This window comes from Orycteropus afer, unplaced genomic scaffold (assembly GCF_000298275.1).
Source record: "Orycteropus afer afer isolate SDZICR_OR568_19922 unplaced genomic scaffold, OryAfe1.0 scaffold00490, whole genome shotgun sequence".
NCBI classification, from domain to species: Eukaryota; Metazoa; Chordata; class Mammalia; order Tubulidentata; family Orycteropodidae; genus Orycteropus; species Orycteropus afer.
Window position 1 is genome coordinate 1,275,578 of NW_006922077.1, and position 23,010 is coordinate 1,298,587.

Here is a 23,010-nt window from a genome sequence, read left to right on the forward strand (position 1 = left end):
GGAAAAAGGGACTAAAGTGTTTCTTTCCCAGAATTGTGGGTGGGGAGTTGAGAGGTAAGGAGAACAAGAATCCTCTGCAATGAAGCTACTTAGTATTCTTCAGGGAAAAACAAGAAGGGCCAGTTATCCACAGTTGGGGCGGGGGTAGGGGGAGGTGATGGTAATGGATAGTTACCCAGAATCCTCTAGGGGAAACAGAGAAATCAGTTACCCAGAATTCTCCCCCAGGAGGCAGGGAGGGGAGGGATTAGGGCAGAGGTCAGATGTGTTCCTGGGATGCTTATGGGGAATGGGTCATTACCAAGATTTCTCCATGGCGGACATTTTGGAGCGCGTGGAATTAAAACGAGTAGGGGGAGAGCAAGCGCCGTCAGCTCCGCGGGAAATTCCAGTTTCCCCAATTCTCCCCCGCGCCTCAGGCTCAACCTAACCCTAAGAAGGGAAGGACGTCCACTCCCAGTTGCAGCTTCCAATCAGGATCAGTTCGGGCAGCGTCTGGGCCAATCAGAAGGAAACAGGTATAGGCGGCTTCAGGAGGGAACGCGTGACGCAGATGCTAGGCAAAAAACGAGAGTTACGGGGCGCACATGGGGACAAACAGAGTGAGCCTTGCTTCTGTTTGGAATTGTGAGAAGCACCTCTTAAGTCTTTTTGAAAAAATAAATAAATAAAAGAGCTCCAAACTTGGACGCCGGACTTTTTTGTCCCTTATAACTGTAGAAGGAGCTCTGGTGATACAGTGGTTAAGGCATTTGACTGCTAACCATTGGAACCTACCAGCTGCAAAGATGACGCTTTCTGCTTCAGTTAAGATTAAGCCTTTGGAAACTAATACTCTGCCCTATAGGGTCGCTATGAGTTGGAATCGACTGATGGCATTGGGTTTGGTTTTCTGGGTTATAACTCTAGAAACTAAAATAGGCGCCCACGGGCAGTTTGGGGACTTGACTGCTGGATATTCCCAGCGTGATCTGTACCACCCCCTCTCCCCGCAGTGCTCTTGTAAGCTACCCACCACCTCTGACCCTTCTGCCCCTGAAACTCGCTGGCATTTCCTATCGTTTTCAGATAAGGAGCTAAAAAGGAAGCGGGAGAAAGACGCTTGACACCGTCCAAGTGGCTGCATCTTCTAGGATTCTTAAGGCATCCATCTGAAACTCACACAGTGATTGTACCCACTCTGAGGCCCCAGGAACATTCCCAGAGAACAAGCTCCTCAAACTGGCAAATTCCCCTGGCTTATACAGCTGGAGTTTATCCGCCAGAGGATAAATATGACAAATTGAGACATTTGCCTGCCCAAAACTTACATGGATTATTTCACAGCAGCTATTCGGAAGGATTGTTGGGGTCCAGCTGTGAGTTTGAACTACTTTGGAAGGGATCCAGAATTTAAGATATCTCCAGGGCACTTTAGCTCACCTATTAACCACTGTGGGAGCTCTGGTAACATAGTGCCTAAGGCACTTACTTGACTGTTAACCAGAAGGCTGGCGGTTCATACCCACCAGCCACTCCTCGGAAGGAAGATGGGGCAATCTACTTCTGTAGTGATACTCGGAAACCCAAGGAGGGGTCGGTATGAGTCGGATCCGACTCCACGGCACGAAACAACAACAACATTAACCACTGTTTCTAAAAACTACAGAGGGAATCTGGTGGAAGTTATTCTTTCCTCATGGAGCATACAGTTTCAAAGCATTTTTCTCCCTCAGTAAAGGCTGGTAGATAGATTTCCATAAAAGGACCCCAGAATTTAGACTTCCAGGACTCAGAAGGGTCCAAGACTTAGAAAAACACCTTAGAGGAGTTCTTAAACTGATGTGACTTCATGGGTCTTTTGATTTTAAACCTCACAAGGTAGATATTGAGAGATTTAGATGGTTCCTATACTTCAAGAAATCTCCATATAGAGATGTCAAATTAAGAAAGAGTGCAGACTTCAGGAGACACCTGTAGTTAACTAGCTACTTTACTGTTGTCTCCCCTTCACAGTGCGGAACATCATGCAGTGATTATGAATGCAGGTTCTGGAGCCAGACTTTCTACACTGGGATTCTGACCACTTAGTAGTTGTGTGATCTCGGGCAAGTTATTTATCTCTGCACCTCGGTTTCTTTACCTGTAATATGGGGATCATTATAGTACCTATCTTATAGGTGTTTGTTAGAATTAAATGGGTTGTAAATGTGAAGTGCTTTGACCAAGTACTTGGTATAAAGTGAGAGTTGGATATATATTAGCCACTGTGATTAACTATCTGGGGAATCTTCAACTGGATTTGGAGTCTGGACATCTAACTGGAAAGGCTTGCTTAGGAGTGTCTTGCAAATGTGATTTGTATTTGCATAACGGTTGAGCCCCAGCTGACGTCAAGGGCTCCTTTTGGCTCCAGGTCAGATGTAGCCCTGGAAGTAATTCCTGCAACGCAACAGTCCCACAATTGCCCCACCATCCCTGCTTCCTATGCAACGTCCCGTCGCACCAGGAAGTGAAACAAAGCGGCAGAGCCCCGTGCCTCCAACTCACCCTTAACCCTCTCACCCCCAGGGTTGTACTTCCTCCTCCTCCTCTTCCTTTTCACCTTTCATCTCCTATCCTTCAGGGCTCTCAGAATGGGGACTAAAGGTGGGAAGAGCAAAAGAAACATATAAGTGAGGTGAGCTCCCCTACCCCACTTCCTCCAATTTCCTTGTTCCATTTGTGTCTGCTCTATGTGGTGTGTGGCAAACCATTTCTCGCCCAACCTTAGATAACCTCTCTGATGCTGGAAGTATGTTTCATCCAAAGGGTGGATTTACCACAGAGTCATAATATTTGAACCAGAAGTTTCGTTGGGCAGTTTTGAATGGTTTTAAGGGAAGGGAGACCCCCTTCAAAGGCAAGTTTCTCAGAGGAAAAGGGTCAACCTTTTGGGGAGGCTTTGGGAGCCAGCTGTGTGGTCACCCATGCCACATACTTACGTCCAAATTGTCCTGGGACCCTCCACTGGGACCGGGGCAGCCCCAGCTTTGGACCACCCTCTACTCCCACGCCCAACCTCACACTCTCAGTTGTTTCACTGGATGTTGCATCAGGGAGGGTGATGAAATCAGTGTTAGTGGATTTTACACATGGGTGCAACAGGCTGAAGGACCGGCCTGGGTCATTGACATTGTGCACCTTCACCTACCCAGAACTACTATCCTTCCTAGCTATAGGGAGGGGCTGGGTTCTGGAATGTCTGAGTTGGAGTGCCAGCCCCTGCTTACACTAGCCCCTCAAAAGATCAGAAACCTGGGCCACTAGAGTTGAGGAATCAGGTGGTTCTTAGCAACAACTCTTCTTACCTCCACAGTGAGGCCTGAAGTGAGGGAGCAATGATACCTTATATGCCTTTTCCCAGTTCACAAAGTGCCCTCACGTCTATTCTCTCCTATGACACCAGCACCACCCAGTGAAAATAATACTGTTCCCAATGTAGAAAATACATCCCTTATTCGGAGACCAGGTCCCTGGTTGGTGGTCCGAACGCACCCAGTGGTGCTGCAGAAGGAAGCCTGGCAGTCTTCCATAAACAGTTTAGCCAAGAAAGCCCTATAGAATTGTTCTACTCTGTACTCTGTAACATGCAGTTGCCCTGAGTTCAGTGGCAAAGGGTTATTTATTTATTTATTTTTGAGATGGCAGCATCACGTGGGAACCAAACATCTGCATTCTGAACTAAGCTTGTCACCCTATTTAGGGATGAATGAGTGCTCCTCTCTGTTTTTCCTCAAAGGGGAGATGAGAAAATAAAGGATTAGGTAGGATATAGTGTTGAGAGGCAAAAAGATCAGGGAAAGTTTAGACAGGAAGGAACTTGGGACCAGATTAATTTAAATATTCAATATTCCCACCCCCTAGCCCTTCTACAGCCATTCTGATTCCTGGAGAGCATTACACATATGTCCCATCCCAAGCCTCCAGCCACAGCAACCAAACGACTCATTTCCCCTGGAACTGAGGCTACATACCTGGGCTCCCCAAGAAGGGGGATGATGCAGGGAGGGGAATCCCACCTGCTGTGAGTCACCTGCTAGTATAAAGGGCGGGCCATAAAATGCAGGGACCTTAAAAAGAGACAGAGACAAGAGGAGAAAAACAACAGGAAGCGACTGAGAAACAACAGCTGCAACCAAACCAGAGAGACACAGAACAACAGAACAGAGAGAATCAGACTTAGACGGGGAAGTGGACAGATCCCACGAGGACTGGAGTCAGGCAAGAGCCAGCCAGATTTGAGAATCAGACACCAAGATGCTGCTGGGGAGTAGAGCTGTGATGCTGCTGTTGCTGCTGCCCTGGACTGCTCAGGGCCTGGCCGTGCCTGGGAGCAGGAGCCCTGCCTGGGCTCAGGGCCAGCAGCTCTCCCAGAAACTCTGCATGTTGGCCTGGAACACACATCCCCTAAGGGGATACATGGTGAGTGGCAGCCCCGGGGACCAAATAGGAACCTTTCCAAGTCTTCTTAGGCTGCAATGGGAGACTCTGAGGACTTGGGTGGAAGCTGGAGTGTTCAAAACCATCAAAAGAGTGAGAAGGGGCAAGAGTGTGGGGTTCCTGGGAGAACTGTGGACCTGAGGGTCCAGGTGGGGTTTGAAAGTACTCATTTTATTTTATTATTTTTACTCTTTCCACTGTCTCCTCTATTTCAGGATGTCCCAAGAGAAGAGGGAGATGACGAGACTACAAGTGATGTACCCCATATCCAGTGTGAAGATGGCTGTGATCCCCAAGGACTCAAAGACAATAGTCAGGTACCATTAAGATGGAGCTGGGCCACAAGGGAGAGAGGTGCCTGGGGACATGGCTGGGCACAATGGTGAATGAGAAGTTGTGTCTGAGATGGTAAAGGAGAACTGGGTGGGTCTTCAGTGAATGGAGTAGGAGGAGGATATTCACTTTCTTTTACTGCTTTCATCTCTCCATAGTTCTGCTTGCAAAGGATCCACCAGGGCCTGATTTTTTATGAGAAGCTGCTGGGTTCAGACATTTTCACAGGGGAGCCTTCTCTACTCCCTGATGGCCCTGTGGGCCAGCTTCATGCCTCCCTACTGGTCCTCAGCCAACTCTTGCAGGTATGAACTGGGGGCCTGGAGGATGGGGACTTACAGGTATCAGAGACAGGGGCTGGGGCAGCGGGCTAAGTTCTAGAGTCGTCTTTGACTATGTCCTGTGTCTTTTCAGCATGAGGGTCACTACAGGGAGACTGAGCTGACTCCAAGCCCCAGTCCTAGCCTGCCTTGGCAGCGCCTCCTTCTGCGCCTCAAGATCCTTCGTAGCCTCCAGGCTTTTGTGGCCGTAGCTGCTCGGGTCTTTGCCCATGGAGCAGCAACTCTGAGCCCCTAAAGCCAAAAGCTGAAGAATGGCACCCAGGCCTCCATGGCTCAAAAATGATGAGATCAATCTATCACCCCAGCAACATGTGAGCCAACAATTAGCCCATTAATTCTAATGGGCCTGGCATATGTTGAATAATTACCAACACTGACTGACTTACTATGCTAACCTATGACAATGCTGACTATTTATTAGATGACAAGAGTACTTTATTTGGAATTATTTATCCTCATGGGAGGAGGATTATTTATTATATTTATACTGAATTATGTACTTTTTCAATAAAGATTTATTTATGTCAATGTCTGGGTCTAATTTCTAGCCTTGGTTGGGAGAAAGAAACAGAATGGAAAAATGGAGCCAAGGGACTACAATATCCCCCTTTCTCCTACTCTGAAGGTGTTCTGGTTCCCTAGTGCCACTCTGATGGGAATATATACCACGAATGGGATGGCCTTAACAAACAGGAGTTTATTCTTACAATTTGAAGGCTTTAAGTCTGAGTTCAAAGTCCCAGGCTCTAGGTGAAAGCCCCTCAACCTTGGGGTTCAGCTTTGCCTCCTGCTCCCTCCCGGTCCACTAGAGCTAGAGGCTTTTCTTCACTCAGCTGCTGGCTGCTGAGACTGACAAGCCCAAGGTTGACAAGTAAAAAGGCACAGTCCCAAAGTTACCAAACCACACGGCAGGCCATTCATCCATTGAAAAGTCCCCAGGTCAGCAGAGCATGGCAGGTTGCTGAACAATGACACAGCTACATGCAGGATCCAAGTGTGCCATTAGCTAGAGACCGTTCCCAAAGCTGTTTCTTATATACGGGAAGCGGACCACATACCCAAAGCAGCTACTCAGCTGCTCACAGTAGATTCCACCATGGAGTTGATTATCAGTCCCATCATGGGGAATACTACACCCACCTGACCAGCCACTCAACCAGGCCCAGCCAAGTTGACACAGAAACTTAGCCACCACAGAAGGGTAATGGTGGAAAGGGATATTTTCTCATGACCCTTTGGTGTATAGTATGATACCAGGGATCTTTCTGGTTGTAATCCCTGAATGGCTAAGCAAGCAAAGTGGGATTCCAGAAGGTTGCGGTTAGGAAGTAGGGCCTCTGGATGTGGCCCCCCACTTGATAATCGATTCAGTGCCTCCTTCTTTACTTTCTGGCCAAAGACACAGCCCTTGATCACCACAGGAACAAAAGTCAGGGCTCCATTTTGAGTAAGAAGGGCATTCCAGGAAGATGAAGGTAAATCCCCAAAACCAATAGGATTCTCCCTTTAAAAAGGACATCTGCAGGCCTCTTCAGAAGAGAGTATGGCTACCCAATATGTTAAATAAACTACCTTTGAAAGGAAGAGAGAGGAAGGGGCTAGTGATTATTTCCTTTCTTTTTCTCCATAGTTGCAGCATGGAAAGGGCATGGACTATAGAGTCAGGAAGAATCGGGTTTGTTTGTTGGCTTTATCACCAACCAGTTGAGTGACACTGTGCTAGTTATATACATACTTGTGCCCCTCCCCCCCATATATAGTTTAAAGTGCCCCTGAAAGAGTCTAAGGGACAGGAAGGGCTGCCCTAAATAGGGGAGGGAAGAAGACTAAAGAAACATAACAGGGGCATACTGTAATGGGTGGAACAGAAGTTATACAATTTGCTCTGTCTCTATATGGCCTGCTGGATATGAGACGGTGAGCAAAAAATGAAGGAGTGCAAAGATGAAACACTTCTGGGTTGGTATAGAGTTTATTAGTCACTTCTGCTCAGAGGGGCCCCTTTCCAAATAGGACTGTTCCTCTGACACACCAAGCAGACAACAGCCACATACACAGGCCTCACTTTCATTTACATCTCACATAACACCAACAGCACAGTATGGACAATGGTGGTTGTCCCCTGGGGTTTCCTGTCATGGCTAAGGTGTGAGGTTGCCCAGAGTCCCATGATAAACCTTTAAAGTTTTAAGTGCCAGGAACTTGGTCTTTGCCCCACACCCAAGGTATAGATACCCTCCTTTCAGGTAAACAACATATTGTACAAAAGAAAGGGGATGATAATAGACAAATAGTTAAGACCTATGACTTCTCTTCCTCTGTAAAAATACCAAAGTCTATCTTATACTATAAAAAAACAATTCCTAAATTCTCAGCAACCCTACCATCCTTGGCCTCCAGGAGTGATCTGCCTCTTAAGCATAGGAGAAGTGAAGACTAGGCAATATAAACATGCAAAGCTCACAAGCACATCTGATTGCCATCATGTTTACAGGGGAGGGATGGGTGCAGCTAGCTTGGGTGGGGAGTGAGAGCACTGGAGGAAACTGGCAAGAAGAGGTTTACCTCCTCTCCCCTTCTTCACATTGTGGGGTGAGGCAGAAAGCTCTCAGCCCCTGTGGGAAAAGAAGAAATTCAGGACCTAAGTTGAGTAAGAAGAAAGGAAAAGGTTATACTGGACGTGAAGGAGCCACAAGAGGGAAATGGAGACCTATAATGCACCTCCCCTACCCACCGAGGGGATGCAATGCCAGTGTGCAGCAAAACCAAATCTGCTGTCCTTCAGACTCTACAGGACAGAGGAGAACTGCCCATAGGTTTTCCAAGGCTATAATCTTTACGGGAGCAGACTGCCATCTTTCTCTCATGGTGTGGCTGGTGGATTGAAACCACTGACCTTTCCTTTAGCAGCCAAGCATTTACCCACTGTGCCACCAGGGCTCCTAATTTTGCTACCAGCTATCCAAATGTTGAGATCCTTGCATATTGGAAAACAGCCACTTCCCTGAGCCTCCAAGTGTCCCCTCAACTATCCTGGCTGGCTCCTCTCCACCCCTCACACTCCTCACCACAGCAAGCAGCTGCCAGGAAGGATTCTGTTCAGAGCTACTCCCAGCATTCTGACCAGTTGATGCCCTTCCATACCTGTGTTATGCTTTCACCTCACACCCCAAATCCCAGGTTTTCACTTTAGAAGGGGCACATGCCTGATTTTCCATCTCTTGAGAGGAACATCATGATATAGGGGATATGAGGGGCAAGAAATAGGGAAAAGAACAGAGGAAATGTAGTTCCTAGTAGTCAGAAGGACTCCAGTGTCCATCCATGTGGAAATGGCTGGGGCAGGAGATGTTAACCTCATCCATGGTGTTCGAAGCAGGCAATGGTGGGTCACCATTTAGCATGATTTCTTCAATCTTCATAGAATAGTTTCTGAAGACTAAGTGGTTCAGAGAGGGAAATTACGTCCTGATCTCAGATAAAGAGTTACCAACCCAACAGGGAAAGTAAGGAGGTTGGCCTGAGAGCCCTGGACAAGGCCTAAGAGGGTATATAAGAGGTGGAAGACAGTGGAGAATGGAGGGAGGGAAGCTTATGCATTTCCTTTTAAAAGGAACCACCCGAAAATGAGCAATGGAGAGCTTGGAGCACAGCCTTTTCTTAAATAGGAAAAGGGAGGGGAGTTGGGCAAGGGATGGGTCCCCTCTTCCCTAGCCCCATCTCATCACTTACTTTCCATTCCTTCAGTGCTCAAGTATCTCAGATCATGGGGCAAATCTGGTTCTGGCTCTGGCACTGGCTGTGATACAGGCTCCAGAATAGACTCCAGCTCTGGTCCCAGCTTTGGCTCTGCTACTCTTGGTGGTACCATAGGTAGCGTGCTTTCCAGCATGGGCTCCAATGTGGACTCCAGTGCGGGCTCCAGCATGGGCTCCAGCGTGGGCTCCAGCGTGGTTTCCAGCACGCGCTCCAGCACAGGCTCTAGTACAGGCTCCAGTGCCGGCCCCAGATCCAATCCTGCATCCAGCAGTGACCCCAGCTCCAGGCTTAGGCCTGACTCTTGTCCAGGTACCAGCCCCAGGTCTAATGACTCCTGTCCTAGCTCCAACTTAGGCTCCAATGGTTGCTGCAGTTCATCGACCTGTCTGGATACCCCAAGACAGATAAGAGGGCAGGGCTTAGTAGTTTAGGTGAAGTGGGGAATGGTAGAGCAAGCAGAGATGTCTCTAGTCTAAGGCTTATGAGCATGAGCTTTAGAGTTAGGTTTGCCAGAGTTTGAATCTTATCGTTTATTAGCTGAGTGACCTCAGTCAAGTAACTTAACTTCTCTGAGCTTCAGATTTATCATCTGTAAAATGTGAACAACAATACTTAATAATATTTGAGAAGCAGTAGAGGATGGTGAAAAGCAACAGGGTTTTGGAGTCTAACAGGCCTGCATCATTTCTTAGCCATGTACCTTAGGTATACTACTTCACCAATCTAAACCTCAGTGTCTTCAGCTGAAAACAAGAATAACAATGTCAACTTCAAAGGACTATTGTGAAGATTTGATGAATGAGAAAATGAACGTAAAGCATTTAGTCTGGTGTGCCTGGCATACTTTCAGTAAATGCAGTGGTTGTTCTTATTACTATCATCATTACGTATTCTGATGGGCTATTTTAAGGAGTAAATGAAAATGTATTTTTTTAAAAACTAAGTACCATGCTTGGCACCATGGATGTGCCTAGCAACATCAGTGGAGACAACGTAAAGATGGTGGCAGAAAATTATGAGAAAGGAGAGAGACTAGAAGACTAGGAAAAAACTAGAGGAGTGGAGAGTGTGGGTGAGAAGAAAGAAAGGACTGGAGCGACCAGAACCGGGCAGGTTAGATTCACTGGATCAGCCAAAAAGGATAAGGAAAATGGGCAAGGAATTCACGTCTTACCTGTTAGAGACCATAATGAGCCTATGTTTCAGGTATTTCCTCCGTTCCTCGAGATTAACTGTGGGCAACATACACAGAAGGCCGAGGAGATCACTGGGTTGAACATATAAGCCCTGAGAGACTAGTGCCAGAAGTCCTATGTTCCTTTTCACTAACAGTGCTTCATGGAGAATCCCTTAACTTCTCTGAACATTGGTTTCCCCATCTTTGCAGGAAGGAGTTGATTTAGGAACACCTCAGGATTCCTGTAACCTAGCAGCGAAGTGTGTCAATGATTCCCACCTTTCTCCTGGTAGTAGCGCCCAAAAGCCTCATCCCGGGGGATTCGAGGGTAGAGGAAGCACAGTGGGTTCTCAGGTATGTTCTCCTCAGTGAGCAGTTGGTAGTGGCGGATGATTTCAGTCAGCGGGAGTGACTGCAGCACCTCCTTGGTGTAGGGCTGCACAGAGTAGATCAGCACCTTATCTGCAGGGACAGGAAGGCTGAGAGGCAAGGCTGGGCCTGGGAGCTCCCCACCCTGCTGCCCAACCCCAAACATGCTGAGGGATTCAGGACTCAGGATGGAGCCAGAGAAGCCAAGGGTTAGGCAGAGGGACAAGAGGTGAGCCAGGCAGAAGAAAGGAGCTGTGGGGATGGCAGGGCAGGACAGCTGTGAGTCTGACCGTCGTCCTGGTGTTCCACCCAAGAGCAAGTAATGCCCCCTTCCGACGTTTCACTGAAGCGCAAGAGGAAGGTCCCAGACACGGTCTTCTTCAGCAGCCGGCGCTCCTGGCTCCGGCTTACAAAGCCCATGATGTAACTGGATCACAGAAAGCAATTGTGAAGCCTTCCTGCTTCCCTGTCCCCTGTTCTCCTTGCAGAAGGAGCGAGTGCCAGGTTTTAGCTCTGGTTTTGCTACTTGTAAATTATTCCATCTTGGTCCAGCTGTGTCACTTTCCAGATAATACTCACCTCCCAGGTTTCAAAGAGGTGTAAGGATTCAGTGAGATAATGTAGATCTAAAGTATCTTGTAACATTCTATACATATTCTAATTCTACACAGATCTGCAGGCAGTGTGGTAGAAAAGAGCACAGGCTAGGAATCAGACAGGCTGGATTTGAATCCCAACTCTGCCCCTTAGTTCAGTTCTTTAACTTCTCTCAGCCTTGATTTCCTCAACTGAAAATAAAGGTTGTTATAAGGACTAAATGAGATAATTCACGGAGAGCACCCAGCAGGCTCTGAGATACAGCAGGTGGTGGACAAATCTGGCTACACCTACTGACTATGATTATTACAAACGTGAGGACGTGGGACCCTGCACCAGTTTTCTCTCTCCTGTTCACCACATGAGGGCACGTGGAGTTGACTCCCAGCCCAAGGAAGCAGCTAAGCCTCCTGGGGAGGAGAGGGCTGACAAAGGCCTTACCCATCATTCCAGAGATCCTTCAAATGGTCATGTACTAGTTCCAGAATTTTGTCCAGCCATGTCCAAAATGGTATCTTGCCAGGGGGGCTTTCTCGCTGAAGGAGGAAAGGCAAGATGTGGAATTGCCCCTAGTGTGGGGAAGGAGTAGAAGGGAAAGGTCAATATTGGTTGAAGGCTGGATCTAGCTGCAGGGAGTTACCTTAATAAAGTTGGCCCAGGACAACGCACTCTCTGCCTTAGAGTTCTGCCCTGTGGGACAGATAGCCATAGATGGTTCAGATGATAGAAGGAGGCAAGGCCAGGGGTCCTAGGATAGATAGGAGTTGGAAGGCAAGGCAGCCTAGGGCCAGGGAGAGGCTGAGTGAAAAGGAGGGTCTGTACCAAACAACTTGTCCCTCAGCATGGCCAGGTGCTCCAGGTTGAGGCCTCGGCCGACGTAGGAGGAGAACTGCCAACTGAGAGCAGGGCCCAGCATGCTCCAAGGGGCCATGGGGGGGCTGGAGAAGAACTGCTGGTTCTGCAGAGGTGGAAGGAGGGTAGGATGAAGAGCCCCTTCATACCAAGCTCCCACACCTCTCCTCCCTACCTTCCCTTGGTGGCAATCTCTTCCCCATGTCCTACCTGGGGGTTTTGGCTGAGCAGATTGAACCAGAGAACTGAGGCCCAGGCAATCGAGAGTTGGTTCATGTTAGAAATAACCACCACAGGGAGGGTGTCCGTCTGGGAAGGCGGCAGGAATCACAGGAAGAAAGATCTGATGTTTCTAGCTGCAGATGTTTTGGTGGGGACGAGCAGTGATGTCCCACCCTGAGCAAGGCTCCTATTTATCCCCTTCTTGTGCCTTCTCCCAAAGCTGCTTCATCTCTCCCTGCCCTCCATGCTCACTCACTTTCAGCTCCTGCTTCAGACCCTGGTAGGTATATTTGATGATGAAGCTGATGATATGCAGTTCCTCTGTCACACTCAGTGGCCCCTGGGACAGCCAAGAACACAGTGATCAAAGGGCCCTTTGGTAAGTCCCTTCTGTCCCCAAATTCTCTGTCCGGATCTCACCTTATTGCTGCCCTTTCCTGAACCAATTGAACGTTGCTCCACCAGAGTCTGTGAATTGAGAGGGAGGAGAGACAATGCCAAAGTGGTGACTCCAGGGTCCCTGGAACCCATCTTGCCCTCAAGGCCTCCCAAGACCTAGAAACTTTCCTAAGCCCCTGTTCTCTATGACTAGAAGTCTGATCCTTCTTACCAAGAATCCAAAGTCCCAAATTAAGCCCTGCCTATGTCCCTCGTCGGGGGTCAAAGTTTTCTGGTTTGAAGTCAGAATGTTGAACTTCCGGAAGCTGCTCCAGGAGGAAGAAGATACATGGAAGACAAAGACCCAGCAGGAAAACAACCAGAGTTCCACTCTATTTCAGACCTGCCCTTCTCCCTTTGTCCATATCCCACCCAAATCCCCTCTCCTCCACATCTGTGCTCCTTCTGGGGCTGCTGCATATGCTCGTGTGGGTCACACAGTACACAACTGTTTACCGCATCCTTGTCAGGCACCTACCCTTGTATTTGAGGAGGATTCCTGAAAAGAAGCACAAAAAAATCATTGGGAAACAAAACCACGTAGAGGTTAAGAATTTGGTCTTCAGGATCACACAGACCTGGGTTTGAGCTCAACCGTGTAGCTCATTAGCTATGTGGCCTTGTGCAAAAGACATAACCCCCTCATTTACTTGGTGCACTAGAATACCTAATGCATGTGGTGGCTGTGACAATTTAATGAGTACTTGACATGTTGCATGTCACATAGTAAGTCTCTAACAAAAGGGATGAGTTACTATTTGTATGAGGTAGGAAATGAGGAAGAAAGAGGGTCCCATGGCCCTGCTATAAAGAGTGGGTACTTCCTCCACCCCATCAGTTCATGTCCAGACCATTTCGGGTCCCACCTTTCACCTGCCCTGACTTACCTGTCAATGGAGACTTTCACAGTCAGTGGCTCATTGCCTTCCTGCAGTCTCACCAGTAGCCTGGGGAGAAGGGAGGTGGATGGGGAAGAGTGGTCAACCTCAATCTCCTAGACAAGTCAGATATTTGAAAAAGAGAAGAGAAGGGATTTGAAGAGGTAGGTGGATGGAAGAGAACAGAGAAAAGAAAAGGCCAAGAGCAGCAAATTCTGCAAAGGCAGAAAACACATAGTACTCAGGGTTGGACGAGGAAAGCAGGAATGAGTTCTGAAATGCCAACCTTGTTCGAACACTGAACTTGTTCCCAGTCTTGAGGATGAGGGGTCGATGGGGAGTTTGGGGCATGCAAGGCTGGGTTTCTACCACAAAGGCACTGGGGACAGAAGAGTGGAGAGAATATAAAGCTCAGTAACTGCTAAGACTAGCTCCATTGTCCCTTCCCTCTGTCCCTCCCCAGAGGTCACTTCCTGGCTTGAGACCTTTGGAGCAGGCGCTGTAGCAACTCTGTGACCTGGGCGTTCCGCAAGTCTACCCCTTTGGCCAGAGGGTCCTTGGAATAGGTAATCATATCACTCAATCCCTTCAGCTCCTTTAATTGCTGCCGTAAATGAAACAACAGCTTTGCTCCATCTGTGAACCTGGGTGGTAAGAATCCAAAGGAAAGGGAATTAATGAGTTTTCTGGAGCTCCGATCCAGGCCCCAAGAGCATTCCTGTAGTCATATGGAGAGCCAAAAATTGATCGGAGCAAGTAAGGGAATCCAGGAAGCATACAAAAGATCATTCCACATGATTCAACCCAAGAAAAATATATTAAAGCCATTTTCACGTATATAACTGGTAAAAGATTAACATAATAGCTAATTTTTCTATGATGCTTGTTATACACTATTTGTTCTATGTGCTTTACACATATTACTGCATATAATTCTCACAACAATCCTGTGAGGTAAGTATTGTAATTATCTCTGTGTTACAGATGATAAAATTGAGGTATAACCAAATGACTGGCTCAAAGTCATACAACTAGTCAGAGCTGAAGCTTGTATTTGAACCCAGGTACTCTGACTGCAGAATCCATGCTTTTAACCGTTATGCTTTACTGTCTCTATAATAAAAAACTACAAGAGTCAATGTGGGGATAGGAAAACAACCAAACACTACACATAATAAGCAAACAAACTGAGACAACTTTTCTAGAAGGTGGCTTTTTTTCAAAAGCTTCAAACACTGTGCATACATTTTGCTGTATTCTATTTCTAAGATACATCTTTTAAAAAAATCAGACAAATGCACAAGGAAGTTCAGAGCTGTGTTATTTCTAATTGAAAAATTAGAAAAAACTGGTATTGGTTATATGAACTATATAGCATTTCATGTCGTGGAATACTATGTAGCCATTGAAAGTAATGACATGGGCCAAAATTTATATACACAGAGAAATGTCCAAAAAATACTGAAGACGGTATATATGTGTATGTATACATACCATCTTTAAAATTTTTTGGACTTTTTTTTCCATTATATTTATTGCGGTATAAAAAAAAAAATAGAAAATATTTCTGAGGTGATTAAAAAGGAAGGAGAAACTAGATTGTGAGTTAATCCACCAGTTTCACAAAGGGGTTTTGGTCTCCCTGAAGGGTAAGGATAAAGCAGCAGAGTATAGCTGCAGTCAGACAGGGCAGCTGGGTTTGTTCTGAGAGACAGAGACTGACAAGAGCAGTATTTCTTCGTGTATACAGAGCATTACAACTTACAAAGCCTAGAGGGGTAGCCAGAGCTGGGGTGAGCACAGGGGTGGGAGGTATCTCCTACCACTTCTCCAGATGTTCCAGCCCATGGTCTACAGGGGCTCCGATGCAGGCTTTTTGCTGCTGGACTTTCCACTCCTCCAACTTTGGCAGCAGTAGCTCGATCAGGGTAGTCAATCGGCCCAGCAGTGTTTTAGAGGCATCCAGTACCTCCTAGGAAAGAGACAACATGAGTGCTGAACACTTCTCACGTTCTCCCTCAACCATTAAGTTAAGGATGAGTAGGCAGAGCAGTCAAGGCCAAGAGGCCAGGGCTTCCAGGTCTCTCGTTTTCCCAGTGCCCTGCTGCCCATGCCCTCTCTCCCTGGTCTCCTACCTTTCTCTTTTTGTCCAGTTCATTGATAGTTTCCTGCAAAACCTGCTGCTGTTTGGCCTGATGAGGGTCCAAAGAAGGTGTCCTCACTGGATGGCAGGAAGTAGGAATCAGACCAGTGTCCATACTCTGGGCTTGGATCCCTCTCCTTCCTGACTGGGGTCTCATCCAGCTCAGCCAGAGTCAGAAGTAGGGAATTTTGGAGGGAGAAGAAAGGGAAACCAAGCAAAGCATAGGCCCTTCTAGGCTTGGACCAGAAACCCACTAAAGCCACTAAGGCAGTTTCTATGCATCTCCTCCAATACTCACTAACGGTCCCTGGCCTCCACCACATACCCTGGCACTTCCACTTTTGCACAGCAGCTGCACTGTAAGAGTCAGTAAGCTCTTCCCTTCTGTCCTCTTCCACTCTTGCCTCCCAGCAGGCATGCATCTTTCTCCCACCCCTCAGGGTGTTTCCTACCTGGGGTCTGGGTCTTGAATCTGAAGCAAAAGACATCCTGGTGGTCTTTCAGTTGGCTAATGGACTTCACCAGCTTCTGTAGAGGGGATGAGACCCAGACAAGGTTGCTTCTGTGGGGAGAAACAGGGCTGAGGCCTGCCCACCCCAACTCTCGTCTTATCTACCAACCTCCATCATAGACCTTAATTCCAGGATTCGGGATTCAATCTCATGCTGTTGGCTCTCCACAGGTGCATTGACAGCTGATTCTCTTTGGTCCTGAAATAAGAGGCTTTGAGCACATTTCAGAGTTCCTGGGTGGTGCAAAAGGTTAAGTGCTCTATTACTAACCAAAAGGTTGGCGGTTCAAACCCACCCAGGGGTCCTCAGAAGACAGGCCTGGCAATCTGCTTCAAAAAGGTCACAACCTTGAAAACTCTATGGGGTACCATTCTTCTCTGTAGATACAGGGTCACCCCGAGTTGGAATTGACTTCTCAGCCACTGTTTTTTGTTTTGTTTTGTTTTGAAGCATGTTTCAGCTCTGATCTTTCATCCCTGAAACCCAGGCCTGAAGTTACACTGTGGGATGTGGGAGAACTGTGTTCTGAGACAAATTCCCTCAGACCTTTCCATGGAATCTTTCTACTCCAGGAGCTTCCAATATCACCACAAACTTTTCTCACCAGCTGAGCCTTCTGAGCCTGGATCAGAATTCTTTTTTCTTCCAGAAGAAGATTAAAGATCATTTCAGCCAACTGGGCAGGACCCTTGGAACTTGCCTGAAGTAGAATAAGGAAAATGATTGATCTAATTCAACCACCCTCAATGACCTCCCACCTCAGACTCTCCCCACCAGTATCTGTAGTACTTCTCCCTCACTCAAGAGTCCCCACACCTTTCCTCTTTCACTACTGGTCCTGCAAACACTAGGTCCCTCCCAACAAGGTTACCTGGACTCTTCCCTTCTTTTTTGCCAGTGATCTCCCAAGACCAGACTCTGTCCCCTTCTTGCAGACCTATCTCCTTCCCTTTGTACCTCCAGTTTCTGTTCTCTACCCCAACCCTTATTCCTCTAAATATGATCCCATTCCTTCCCTGTTATTCTCAGCTCTTCAAATACCTGAATGTCCCTAGCAAATTTTCGCAAGTTGTGCTGTAGCAATAAGCACTCGGAGTCCTGACCGTAGGGGCCACACTCATAGTTGAGTTGATCCAAAAAGTGGAAGAAGAGCATGTTAGCCTTGGAATCATCATTGCCCAGTGCAGCCTCCTGCCTGGGAACCAAGAAAGACAAAGATTATTGCCCCTGCAAAGTTGCTGCTCTTCTGAGACCTCCCACTCCTTCCTGTCCTTGGTGTCTCCATAGCCTTGGGGACTTAGGAGAAAAGAAACTACCTTTCCCATCCCACTCCCCAATTTCCTAAAGGCCTCACCAGTTTTGATCTTCAATCCAGACAGCCAAGTACTGTCGAATGTCCACGGGCAGGAGGCTATTTGAGTAGAGCTGGTGGAGCTGCTCCTGAAATGGACTGTCGAGATTCTGCAGCATCTCCCACTGCGCCATTTGGAGTCTGAGCCTGAAGGATGCGTATTTCCAGTTGGAAAATTTGATGGATTAAATCATCCAAAGTCTCATGATTGTTTATTACTAATTAAAAAAACTGTTACTTACGATGCCATACTACCTAACCCCATTAGAATGGCAATAATCAAGGGAAAAATGGAAAACAATTGGTGGTTCCTCAAGTTGAACACAGAACAACCATATGACCCAGCAATCCCACTCCTAGGCGTATTCCCAGAAGAAGTGAAAGCTGGAACAAACAGAAATGTGTATACCAGTGTTATTGCAGCCCTATTCACAATCACCACAAGGTGGAAACACCAATATGTCCATCATCAGTTAAACTGATAAATGGATAAACAAAACGTGTTATATACACTCAATGGAACACCAAACGAAATCAAATCCACTGCCATCGAGTCGATTGCAACTCACAGTGACCCTACAGGAAACCCATAGGGTTTCCAAGGCTGCAAATTACTATGGAAGCAGACTGCCTCATCTTTCTCCCATGGAGTGGCTGGTGGGTTCAAACTGCCAACCTTTTGGTTACCAGCCGAATGCCTTAACCATTGCACTGCCAGAGCTCATTAATGGAACACTTCTCAGCCATTATGGTGCAGTGAATTATTTAATATGGCTCTTGTGACTCATGGTCATGTGACTTCCACCAGATGATTGGATTGTTGTTGTTGTTAGGTGCTGTCAAGTAGGCTCCAACTCGTAGCAACCCTGTGTACAAGGGAACAAAACACTGCCCTGTCCTGTGCCAGCCTCACAATACTTGCTATACTTGAATCCATCACTGCAGCCACTGTGTCAATCCATCCTATTGAGGGTCTTCCCTTTTTTTATTGACCCTCCATTTTACCAAGTATGATATCCTTCTCCAGGGAATGGTCCCTTTTGACAACATGGCCAAAGTAGGTGAGACAAAGTCTGGCCATTCTCTCTTCCAAGGAGCATTCTTGGCTGCACTTCTTCCAGGATATATTGGTTAGTCCTTTTGGCAGTCCATGATACTTTCAGTATTCTTTGCCATCACACAACTCAAAAGCATCAACTCTTCTTCTGTCTTCCTTATTCACTGTCCAGCTTTCACATGCATATGAGGCAACTGAAAATACCATGGTTTGGGTTAGGTGCACCTTAGTCTTCAAAGAGACATCTTTGCTCTTCAGAACTTTAAAGAGGTCTTTTGCAGTACATCTGCCCAGTGCAATACATCCTCTGATTTCTTGACTGCTGTTTCCATGGATGTTGATTGTGGAACCAAGTAATATGAAATCTTTGACAACTTCAATCTTTTCTCCATTTATTGTGATGCCGCTTATTGGTCCAGTTGGGAGGACTTTTGTTTTCTTTATGCTAAGGTGTAATCCATACTGCAGACTATAGTCTTTAATCTTGATCAGTACGTGCTTCAAGCCATCTTCACTTTCAGCAAGCAAAGTTGTGTTGTTTGAATATCACAGGTTGTTAATGAGTCTTCCTCCAATCCTGATGCCACGTTCTTCTTCATGTAGTCCTGCTTCTTGGATTATTTGTTTGGCATACAAATTGAATAAGTATAGGGAAAAGATACAACCCCAACACACTCCGTTCATGATTTTTAAAAATACAGTATACTCTTGTTCTGTTTGAATGACAGCCTCCTGGTCTATGGACAGGTTCCTTACGAGCACAATTAAATGTTCTGAAATTCCCATTCTTCTCAATGTCATCCATAATTTCTTATGACCCACACAATCTAATGCTTTTGCATAGTCAACAAAACACAAGTAAACATCCTTCTGGTATTCTTTGCTTTCAACCAAGATCCATCTGACATCAGCAATGCCATCTCTCATTCCAAGTCCTCTTCTGAACCCAGCTTGCATTTCTGTAAGTTCTCTGTCAATATACAGCTGCAACAATTTTTGATTTATCTTCAGCAGGATTTTACTTGCATGTGATATTAATGATATTGTTCAATAATTTCCACATTCTGTGGGATCACCTTTCTTTGGAGTGGGTACAAATACAAATATCTTCCAGTTAGTTGGCTAGGTAGCTGTTTTCCAAATTTCTTAGTATAGTTGAGTGAGTGCCTTCAGTGTGGCATCCGTTTGTTGAAACATCTCAATGGGTATGTATTCTGTCAATTCCTGGAGCCAATTCCTTCAGTGCAGTTTGACTTCTTCCTTCAATACCCTTGGTTCTTGATCATGTGCCACCCCCTCTGAAATGCATGAACATCGACCAACTCTTTCTGGTACAGTGACTCTGTCTATTCCTTCCATCTTCTTTTGATGTTTCCTGCATCATTTAATATTTTGCCCATAGAATCTTTCAATGTTACCACTCAAGGCTTAAATTTTTTCTTCAGTTCTTTCAGCTCAAGAAACACTGAGCGTGTTCTTCTCTTTTGGTTTTCTAACTCTAGGTCTTTGCACATTTCATTATAATAATTGACTTTGTCTTCTCAAGCTGCTCTTTGAAATTTTCTGTTTAGCTCTTTTATCTTGTCATTTCTTCCATTTGCTTTAGCTACTCTCCATGCAAGAGCAAGTTTCAGAGTCTCTTCTGACCTCCACTTTGGTCTTTTCTTTCCTTCCTGTCTTTGTAACGATCTTTTGCTTTCTTCATGGATGATGCTCTTGATGTTATCCCACAATTCCTCTGGTTTTTGGTCATAAGTGCTCAATGCTTCAAATGTATTCTTTGGATGGTTTCTAAATTCAGGAGGGATATAATTAAGGTCTCATTTTGGCTCTTGTGGATTAGTTTTAATTGTCTTCAGCTTCAATTTGAATATGCATATGAGCAGTCGATGATCTGTTCCACAGTCAGCTCCTGGCCTTGTTTTGGCTAAAGATATTGAGCTTCTTCATCACCTCTTTCCACAGATGTAGTCAATCTGATTCCTGTGTACTCCATCTGGTGAAGTCCAAGTATATAGCCACCATTTATGTTATTGAAAAAAAGGTATTTGCAATGAATAAGTTGTTGGTCTTGCAAAATTCTATCATGCAATCACTTGTGTCATTTCTATCATCAATGACATATTTTCCAACTACTGGTGATTCTTCTTTGTTTCCAACTATTGCATTCCAGTCACCAATAATAACCAACACATTTTGATAGCATGTTTGGTCAATTTCAGACTGCAGAAGTTGGTAAAAATCTTCAATTTCTTTGTCTTTGGCTTTGGTGGTTGGTGCATAAATTTGAACAACAGTAGTATTAACTGGTCTGCCTTGTAGGTGTATGGATATTACCCTATCACTGACAGCACTGTACTTCAGGATAGATCTTGAAACATTCTTTGTGACGATGAATGCCATGCCATTTCTCTTCAATTTGTCATTCCCAGTAAAATAGATCATATGGTTGTCTGATTCAAAATGACCAAAACCAGTCCATTTTAGCTCACTAACACCTAGGATATTGATTTTATGCGTTGCATTTCATCTTTGACAACTTCCAGTTTTCCTAGATTCATACTTCACACATTGCATGTTCTGATTATTGATGGATGTTTGAAGCTGTTTCTTCCCAGTTTGAGTCATGCCACATCAGGAAATAGAGGTCCCAAAATCTTCACTCCATTCACATCATTAAAGTTGACTCTACTCTTCAGGAGGCAGATCTTCCCTAGTCATATTTTGAGTGCCTTCTGACCTGAGGTTTATCTTCTGGAACTATATTGGACAATGTTTCAGGGCTATTCATCCTGTTTTCCAGTAATACATCAGACAGTGTTTCACTTACATTCATAAGATTTTCACTGAGCAATTCTTTGAGAAGTGATGGTCCCCTTCCTTCTTCCAAGTCTGTCTTAACCTGGAAGCTCCACTGTAACCTGTCCACTATGGGTGACCTGTTACTTCCTTAAAAAAAACCAAACTCACTGCCACCGAGTTGTTTCTGACTCACAGCAACCCCCACTGGGTTTCTGAAGGTAGTAAATCTTTACAGAAGTAAATTGCCCCATCTTTCTTGCACAGAGTGGCTGGTGGGTTTGAATTGTCAACCTCCTGATTAGCAGTCAGATGGTTTAGTTATTGCACCACCAGAACTCCTTTCTTCCCTAATAAGACAATAAGAGTATTGTCTGTGAGTTGTGGGTGGCCACTGCGATGAATTATCGAACCTAGTAGAGAAGTAGTGAGTACCATGGTTGGTGTCAGAATTGGTAAAAAGGTTGGAGCATGGCAGCATGTCTGACTTCCATCTCATAGGAATCAGCTCTGGGCTATTGATGTTCTGGATCCTCCTCCCCCCTTGTGAAGTTAGAGGAGGTCAGATACTGCCACCCCACACCCTTTTTGCAGCCATAAAGATAAATGAAGACCTTATGCATGCCACAACATAGATGACCCTTGAAAACATCATGCTGAATGAAATAAGTTAGTCACAAAAGACAAATACTGTATGATTTCACTTATATGAAATAAGCAAATATATACAAATAAAAAATTATTAGTGGTTACCAGGAATGGGAGAGTAAGATGGTGTTTTTGCTTAGAGGGCACTGAATTTATTTCATAATGGGGATGATCTAGAAAAAGATAGCAGTGAGAATTGTTGCCCAACTTGAAGAATGTAATCAATGTCATTGAACTGTAGAAATTGTTGAGATAGTTTATGTTTTGTTATGTGTATTTTCATCACAATTTTAAAAAGTGTTACTTATAGAAATCATTCATGAATATACTCTCCTTGGAAAAAAAAAATTAAGGTTCATGTTGACCCTACCTCCAATATTGGTCCCTCTCTCCTCCCTAGAAGCAACCACTATTATAATTTGGTGTGTATTTTTCTAGAGAGCACCATTTAATAGCGTCAATATGTACTTTTGTTTTAATGGTAATTTTCAAACACATACCAAAGTGAATAGTACAATGATCACACATATATCCATCACCCAGTTTCAACACACATTAATGACATTTCCACCATTCTTATTTCATTTATAACCCCTCAATTAATTTATTTCACTGTTTTTTCTTTTGAGTGTGCATGTATGTTTAATGCTGGAGTACTGAAAGATCAGTGTTGGTCTTAATTATTTATTACAGAAGGATCCCTGTTGGCCCCAAAGCTTTTTTAGGGGCTAAAACCATCTGGGAGATAAGGTAAGTCGACCCTATAACCTGCCCTCCCTGTAGAAAGGATGAGTTTCATTCTAGAAGATGTCTACCTACTATGCAAGGACGTCACTCAGTCCCTAAGACTATGACTGGCTCTATTTTAATGTACCTTCACGTACCTCATCCCAACCCTAATCATTCTCATTCAAACTACCTGGAATTTCTAAAAACACTTGAAAAACAATGTGGTAAATATATATATATATATGAGCTCTGGTAGCATAGTGGCTAAGACACTTGCCTGCTAACCAGACGGCTGGCGGTTCAAACCCACCAGCCACTCCTCGGAAGGAAGGTTGGGCAATCCT

General features: G+C 45.5%; 2 protein-coding genes across 2 annotated transcripts; one reads left to right on the forward strand and one right to left on the reverse strand.

The window, feature by feature from the left end:
* Positions 1-4,278: 4,278 nt before the first annotated feature.
* Positions 4,279-5,370, forward strand: IL23A (interleukin 23 subunit alpha). The gene is made up of 4 exons (XM_007955130.2): positions 4,279-4,443; positions 4,677-4,778; positions 4,953-5,099; positions 5,209-5,370. The coding sequence occupies exons 1-4, from the start codon at positions 4,279-4,281 to the stop codon at positions 5,368-5,370; spliced, it is 576 nt and encodes a 191-aa protein (XP_007953321.1).
* A 3,058-nt stretch (positions 5,371-8,428) lies between these two features.
* Positions 8,429-17,567, reverse strand: STAT2 (signal transducer and activator of transcription 2). The gene is made up of 23 exons (XM_042782854.1): positions 17,437-17,567; positions 17,124-17,277; positions 16,687-16,782; positions 16,191-16,280; positions 16,023-16,098; positions 15,563-15,648; positions 15,251-15,399; positions 13,913-14,071; positions 13,714-13,806; positions 13,437-13,496; positions 13,028-13,048; positions 12,722-12,815; positions 12,532-12,579; positions 12,368-12,451; positions 12,100-12,198; positions 11,860-11,995; positions 11,678-11,727; positions 11,479-11,573; positions 10,731-10,867; positions 10,351-10,533; positions 10,069-10,126; positions 8,868-9,280; positions 8,429-8,574 (listed from the first exon to the last, which is right to left on the reverse strand). The coding sequence occupies exons 1-23, from the start codon at positions 17,565-17,567 to the stop codon at positions 8,429-8,431; spliced, it is 2,658 nt and encodes an 885-aa protein (XP_042638788.1).
* Between the last annotated feature and the right edge of the window lie 5,443 nt (positions 17,568-23,010).

Excerpts from the sequence above, each read along its gene's own strand:
- STAT2 (XM_042782854.1), bottom strand. The coding sequence starts at position 17,567 with ATGGCGCAGTGGGAGATGCTGCAGAATCTCGACAGTCCATTTCAGGAG. Across the intron at positions 13,497-13,713 it reads AAGTTCAGTGTTCGAACAAG|GCTACTGGTGAGACTGCAGG; the intron begins GTTGGCATTTCA and ends CCTTCTCCCCAG. Across the intron at positions 12,580-12,721 it reads TTTGGGACTTTGGATTCTTG|ACTCTGGTGGAGCAACGTTC; the intron begins GTAAGAAGGATC and ends CTCAATTCACAG.
- IL23A (XM_007955130.2), top strand. The coding sequence starts at position 4,279 with ATGCTGCTGGGGAGTAGAGCTGTGATGCTGCTGTTGCTGCTGCCCTGG. Across the intron at positions 4,444-4,676 it reads ATCCCCTAAGGGGATACATG|GATGTCCCAAGAGAAGAGGG; the intron begins GTGAGTGGCAGC and ends CCTCTATTTCAG. Across the intron at positions 5,100-5,208 it reads TCCTCAGCCAACTCTTGCAG|CATGAGGGTCACTACAGGGA; the intron begins GTATGAACTGGG and ends GTGTCTTTTCAG.